Genomic DNA, 7,783 nt, shown 5'->3' on the forward strand with positions numbered 1-7,783 from the left:
GTACTATCATATGACTGCTTCATATGGCACTCGTCTCTTCGATATTACCGTAATGCATGCGTATATGACCTTCATAAGTTGACCCGAAATTCGGAGACAAACCAGTTGGCAGGGCCGACATCAGTAAAATTCCAAGAGTAGCGCCAGACGACCTCGACTTCCGGTACCTTGACCTGACGAAGGATGTTTTCCCGGTGCCACTACAACAAACACCGAATACAGCATCGAAGGCGACTTTGAACAATCATTTCATACAACTCGGTACTATGGTACCACCTATGATTAAGAACATAATCGGTGATCGAGAGCAGAATAAAGGCTGATGAAAAGTGATTCTCGGTAATTGGGAGTATTACGGAGACGCCAATGCACAATGAGTTAAAACTTCAGCAACATATAAAATGAAAGTACGTCTTGAGTGCCGTAACAAAAAACCACTGTCAGTTATTCCTTCCAATAAGTGGAGAAGAAAACCAAGGATGCACAGTGCAGTTTGAGAATAATGGTACTTCCGACATGAAACTCGACGAAAATGGGGACATGAAGAAAAATATAAACAAAAGGAAGACAAAGACAGTAAACATGCTTGTAATGATTCATCTGAAATACTCTAAAGGTAAATGTATAAAGCTATCGTCACAGGACAGCAGTTATAGATTTCCTGCGTTGGCTATAAGAATCGCTTGGGCAGAGAAGCATTGTACTACACAGGATTTTAAAAAACTGTATCAAACAAAAGGTTAATAATTCTATTATACTGTGCTACGATCGCTTCATGCACAGGAGTTAACTTCTGCGATATCATCAGCAGTTTTCTTTCCTTTTGAAGTTTAATAAATGCTGTTGAAAACTAATGTTTTGTTTGTATTTACATTCTATCTAAACATCATTATCTGATGCAGGGCGTTTTCAACTAAGCGGCAAGAAAATAGTTTAGATAACATGCAAATATAAAAACAGGTTTTGCGATGGTCTTGCGCGAGTGTTAAACTTTTTGCCATGGTAAATTTAAGAAAACGGCGATCATTTCATAACACTTGCAAAACACTTATGGGAAACCATTAACAAACCACCATTTTTCATAAAGTGGTAATTAAATGTGACCTACTGTTATTACTTGGAAATACTGTGAAAGTGTGCTACTTGTGGTACCCAGTAAGATGACTGTGAGGTCAAGTCAAATTTTGTGCTGCCTCCTTCCTCCTAATGTTGTTTTCCGATGACATAGAGTTTCTGCTGAGTTTGAAAGGTACTGATAGGATATATAAGACGAAGAGTTGAGTCGGTCGGTGAGGTGCGCGCTGATGCCTCAGAAAGAAACTGCAGGTGAAAGGCAGATGTCCAGTTTCGAGAGGAGATGAGGGTCTACGTCCCGTCGACGACGAGGCCATTAGGGACGGAACACACGATCAAACAGGTGAAGGAAATCGGCTATGACCTTTTCAAACGAACCATGCCGGCAAAGTAAAGCGACCAAGTCTGGGTAGTCAGTCGGAGATCTGAACCGTTGCCCTCCGTCAGGCGCCTCCTTTCACACATAATTGCAAACTTCCAGATTTGTGACCACGACCTCTCTTATTAAAGTGGATTTTGCGTTTGATATTAAATAGTTTACTTGAATATCTTGCACCGTACAAGCAATAAATGCAGGGGCCGGTAAGAATCCCTCCACGGTAGCGTATTCAGAAAACTCATAGAATAAATTCTGTATACGTGATGACAGTACAACAAAACACACAATTCAACAGTGTCTTACACTTTTAAGAAAAAGCGTGTCTAACGCTGCAGTGTACGCCATCATTTACTTCCTTCAAAAGAACACATTATTGGGAAGATAAATCGGGATAGCTACATTTTTGTTCGTTTGACAGGGGTAAGATTCCTATAACGAAATTTCACATGGAATTGTTAGATGGAGTGGCCGAGTATTCTAGAAGAAAAGTTTGCAGTTTACACATGAAAACATATGATCTGTCGTTTGTCGTCTTTGTTGGACACTAAATAAATAAACGGAATAAAGTGATTTTATTCACAGACACATAATCCTAGTTTATTGTCGTCTTTTGCTAACACACTGCTACTTATATCTACGCACTTATGCTTAAATACTAGATGAGCACACATAACTGTAAAATTTTCATGCCGATAATACTGGATCTAAAAATCCTTGAAAATATGAGCTTCCATGTTAAAGCCAATAAAAGAAATACTATTGTATTACATGCCATACATGAAAGATTTCTTTTAACGCCTACGTCTCATACCTACAAATCGTACATATCTTTCATTATCACGCAGTAAAACTTTACGAATTCATTAAATGGCCTCATAAACTTCCAAATAGCACAGCTTTTTGTCTGGTCCCCAGAATAAGGTGTATATAGCATGTGTGTGTATCGTACACGACTGCCACTAATAGCTCCAAACAGCAGATTTCTCTATTTTCTGTTATGGACACCACAGTGAATTAAATGAGTAAGAACTGAATTAAATGTTGTCACGAGGGTGTTTGTGCATACTTTTCCATATTCATACATTATCTCGGACACAGGTAGAGAAAAACTGGAGGAAAGCACTATGCTACAATGATATTTGCCTCAGGGGTGTCACAAGGGTATTTAAAAATAAAATACTTGACTTCTCATTATTTGCAAACCACATTATCCAAGAGTCAGTATTCATTTCATGATGTACTTCGTTCTGATACAGTTTGGGATACAAAAAAAAGCGCCGTTACTGTACGGCTAGATTAGCTGTAGGTGACAGTGTTTCCTGTCACACACACTAACTGCAACCTTCTCTCATGGATATTAATGATTTCTCGATCCTATTCTGAGCATCAATTTTCATCAATGCTTACCATCATTAAAATCTGAAAGAAATAAAAAAAGTTTCAGATCTCTTGGCTTTAGATTGTACGGTCATTATGCGTACTTCTCTTGACTTGCTCAGTGAATGTCGCTTACGTTCAACCCGCACATACAAAAACGCAACCTCAGACGTCAAAGCCTGACACTTCTTAGAATAAGTAACGTCCCATAACTGAATATTAGAACTCTGGGGCGTCACTATGGTAGGAAAAAAAGCTTCCTGGAACAAGCGAGACCTTGTAGTGAAGGAAACGTTTAATACTCACAGCTGAATTTTATTGGAATTCTTCACAGAGGTCCCTGTATAACAATTCGATAAGACCAAGTAAAGCATTCGCGATCACATCACACAATACTTATCTACAGAGATGTAACTTATTCGTTAGTCGACGTGAGTTACGAATATTGTACATGCTGTTACAAGTTAAATTAGCACAATTAAAAAACAGTATAAACGAAATGGTCGGTTATTAGCTACTATACGCGCTGAGCGAACGGAACTGAACTCATCAATAAAAGCAGCTAGAACATTTTATCAGATATTTGATACAAATTTAAAAGAAAATTTAACTGAGACCGTCCAAAGTATCATGACGTCAAACAATTACTTGTCCTCCTGAAATGTCTAACACTGGGATGACGGCTGCATGCAGCCAGTGTCAAACAGCCTTCGCCTTTCATGCTGGTGTTTACTATTTATGTATCTGTAAACTGAAATTGGCAGTTTCTGTTAACACACTGAAGCCTAACAAATACATCGTCGTGTGCTAATGAAGCTGAAAACAATTTTGTCCTGTATGGGAGAGGTTCAATGCACAGTTGAAGGCAACAAGTAAACACCAAATACTAAGCTGCGTTTACTGTGGGAATCGAACCCTCTGAGCACGCCTGCCGACTGCGGTAAGGCACGCAGAATATGGGCGGAGCTACCCCGACCCCGGTGCAGACCGACAACGCCAATGGACAAGGGTGGCGCTAGCTGCCCCCACTCCGGAGCGCAGCCCCCAACCGTCTGCAAATTCCTGTCGGACGCCCGCTCTTGCCCTTGACACCCAACTGCACGGGGTGAGAAGGGATGTAAACAAACGGCGTGCGCTCCACGGCCACACCCCCGTTTCCCCGTGTCACAGGTTCCTGCGCTATCAACAATGGTAAGTAAACAGAAGAGCACTTCTGCGGCCTGTTGCAAATATACGTTTACATGTGTGAACCGCACGCACGGTGCCGTCAGTGAAGCGCAAATGGAACGACGGCAACGCAAACAAGCTTCATTTTAACTACAATGCATTCTAGGCAATCGCTATAGATTGCCTTCGGGAAAAACAGCAATTCCGAGTAAATTAGAGAGCGCATTAAAAAAAAAAGTGTGTTCCACCCCAGTGTCCGTGTTCACCTCAGATGAAGCTGGAAAAAAAGTTGTTTATGCACCGGTGAATGAAACACTATCCTCGGAGATTTCTTAAAATGTAAACGTCGCCACAATGGAACAAGAAGTCAAAGATGGCAAGGCATGAAATGGTGCGAAACCTTATGCACACTGCGAGCCCGACGAGACGAAAAAGCTAACGCCCATCCAAAAATAGAAACAAAACTTCTGGAACCTCTGGCTATTACGAGACGCTGGGACTGCGCCGAATGCAGAAAACTACTTGCCGCAAGACGAATGTAATCTGTGAATGCAATGAACATACTACATAATGCAGTGAAAAACCTTTTGAAACACACATTCGCGAAGAATAACACCGGCGTCCAATTTCAAGTTATAACAAATTGGTCGTGCGGTATCTTTCTCGAAGCCAAACACGATGTGCTAATAGTCACACACTGCGTCAATCACTATTTTCGTGGACGTGTTACTTAAATCACGAATTATTTTTTCGCGTAAATAACTGGCAAAACATTGATATTTTATGTCTTACATACTGCAAATCAAATAGCAACCCTTTGTCCAAAGCGCACGGCGAGAAACACGAATCCACACAACGAACGTTAATGTTCTGTTTTGACAACAATTAACTAGGACCAACGAAAAAATATTTACAGTTCACTCATTCGCAAAGTTATACAATATGTGAAACAAATGTTATGGCAACACACGGCGTGTTTCCATGGAGATGGCAGCACATGTGCTTAATCGAGACGAAATTAATCCCGAGTTTTGTATGTTATTATTTAAATGCTTTAAATGACCAGCAACTCACGAGAGCATTAATCAAACTCAGGCTGAAATAGCACAGCGAACACATTTTGCAGCGCTTCAGCGGATGACGAGACACAATACAGCAGAAACATTTAAGGAATTCGGAGATTTGACGTGGGGCTCCGCAGGGTTAAGTCGCTTTTTCAACTCACCTGTCTCGCGGGTCAATCCACGTTGTTTTCTTGCTATTATGATCGATGAAGTAGATCTTCCCATCGTAGTCCGTTCCAAAATCCCAACCGTCGGGCAGAGGTATCTCTCCATTTCGTCTCCTTGGCATATTTCACTAGTTAAATCCATCCAAAAGTATAGCAACTGGCAATTCACAATCTAGCTACTCCGCCATGTTGAATACCTCATTATCATGAGAAGCGTGACGTCACCTTCAACTCATGTTCACCAGCCAATCAGCGCTCAGATGCCTTGGCAAAGGAATGCGCGTATTAACATAACCATGAAGCAACTTGAATGACTGCTGTTCGGCCTCCTGTGGCCCCGTGGACTCCAGCAGAGACTACGAATAGCCCTCTCCAAACAAGTTGGTCGTCGAACACGGTAAAGGCGGAGACACTCGCCCTCTTTTTTCGTTCCCGCACAACGCTGAACAAGTACTTTACGCTGTACACGGCAAACAAATGTTAACTGTCGTCGTACAAGGTTGTCAAATACCTTTACGCAATTCAAGGCACAAATGTACACAACGAAATCACGCTCGTATGAAGTAAACACAGACAGTTCGGCGCTCGGCGCAAGAGTGCAATGGGGCACCTGCGGCCGCTTTGCGCGTCGGCTGCTCACAGTTGACGCATACCTCACCCACTTCGCTGCTGCGCCTCGAACCAGCGCCATCTGTGATGAAACATCTCAACTGCGTGCTTTAAGGCCAAACCCAACATCTGATTTCAAAACACTGCTGGCGAGTTGCTACGACTTCTCTCTGGCAAATCACGTAAGAAATGTACGTGTTGTGTTATCGAATGATACACTGCAGGCGTTCGTCTCTATAAGACTACTGTTAGAGACAGCTTTGTCAGTAATTAGACTGTTGTTATAGGCATTACGTTTACATATAATATTTTGGATAACGCAATAGAAATATGCGAGACCAGCAATTTTATTGCGAAATGAGAACAATAAAATAGATAACTGTGGAATATTAACGATAGTTCTCAAAGTTACGCGGTCTCGTAGAAGCACGGATAAAAAAGTCGAAGAGCTTAGTCGCTTTTCCTGTGTCTTGAAATGCTCTATATTAATTTTGGAGGGAAATATTTTTCCAGCTTTTCCTTTTCCCCTGCTTCTTGATACATTTTATCATTTTCGCTTCTTTCTTCATTTTGTTCTGAGTGAGGCGTAATGTGTGTCGCGGATTGTCTCAGATTTCTGTATTGATATTATGGTCTATATTTATACTAAGGCAAGGCAGCTATAATATTTTTTTAAATTTCATCTGAATGGTTGCTCGTGCTACAAAAGAAAAAAACGAAATAAGGAAAATTCTGAAAAAAAGCAGGCCGGTAAACCGATACGCTAAAGCTGGAGGACCATGTACAGTGAACAGCTGTGATGACAGTGCCTTAGTGAGGGAAAAGAAATTGTATGGATCTATTTCGCGTATTGTTGTGGTGGTTTCATGCAGCTTGATGAAGCTTAATAAGCTTAATAATTTACCATTATAATCAGTGCAACTTATGAAGTTTAGTAATACACCATTGTAGTCAGTGAGTGTCTGTAGAGGGACTATGACATCATCTGCGACATGCGTAGCCGAAAGTAAGTCTTACTAGGCGACCGAAGTCTCTGCTTTCACTACACTATCTTATCGATGCTTTCCCTTTCGTCCGCAGTGATGCGTCATTTCAAGGATGTGTGTCTGCAATAGCGTTCTGAAAGGACCCAACGTGTGACTCACCGTGTCCCTTAAGAATTCCTGCGTCCATGGTTTCGTGAAAATAACGTGTTCTGGTTACAACCGATGTCTTTTGACGACAACACATGCCCTTATTTAACGCCGATGACGGCTGTGAGTGGCAAATTGACACGACCCTTTTCAGTGTGTTATGGGGTACAGTACGCAAGAAGGTTCTTATACTGGAAAGAACACAAAAGAGTTGAGTGATAAAGTTTCAGATGCGGAAGGGGGAGGGGGATATGAGAGTCAATACCTACCCCCCCCCCCCCCCCTCCACCTTCCCGTCACTCCCAACGAATTTCTATTTTTCCATATATCACTTTCTAAACTTCCCAACCGTCCTTCAGAGAACAAGGTAGCACGCAAAATCAGAGTCAACTAAGACGGTAAGAAATTCAGTAAAATTACTGGCTATATTGAATACAGCATACTTTTCAGCCCGTTCCTGCTAGCCAACGTGCCATGATCTTACGAACTGACCGGCCACAGAAAACATTTTAATCGGCAGCCGAATTAAATCAGGTAATAATGGGGGAATTGGATTAGGAAATGACACACCAGAGGTAGTAAGTGCGTCTCTCTGTCTGGGCAGCGAAACAACTGATGATTGTCGAAGTAGGATATAAAATGCAGGAAGAAAAGCATGTCTGAAAATAAGTGTGTCAGAAAATGTTTTGTGATGGTATGTATCTGGAGTGTAACCTGAAAAGTGGACAATCGGCAGTTCAGACACCAAGAGTAAAGAAGCTTCTGAAACGTGAAGCTACGGCAGAATGCTGAATATTAGACGGACAGATCGAA

The 7,783-nt window shown here is 41.6% G+C and overlaps 1 protein-coding gene across 1 annotated transcript in view; it reads right to left on the reverse strand.

Moving 5' to 3' along the window:
- Nucleotides 1-5,872, reverse strand: part of LOC126282188 (protein kibra) — a 209,365-nt gene extending 203,493 nt beyond the window's left edge. Inside the window, exon 1 of the mRNA XM_049981718.1 lies at nt 5,223-5,872. Coding sequence (XP_049837675.1) covers nt 5,223-5,350 — 128 coding nt within the window. The 5' untranslated portion in view covers nt 5,351-5,872. The remainder of the gene's footprint in view (nt 1-5,222) is intronic.
- Between the last annotated feature and the right edge of the window lie 1,911 nt (nt 5,873-7,783).

This window comes from Schistocerca gregaria, chromosome 7 (genome assembly GCF_023897955.1).
Source record: "Schistocerca gregaria isolate iqSchGreg1 chromosome 7, iqSchGreg1.2, whole genome shotgun sequence".
Lineage (NCBI taxonomy): Eukaryota > Metazoa > Arthropoda > Insecta > Orthoptera > Acrididae > Schistocerca > Schistocerca gregaria.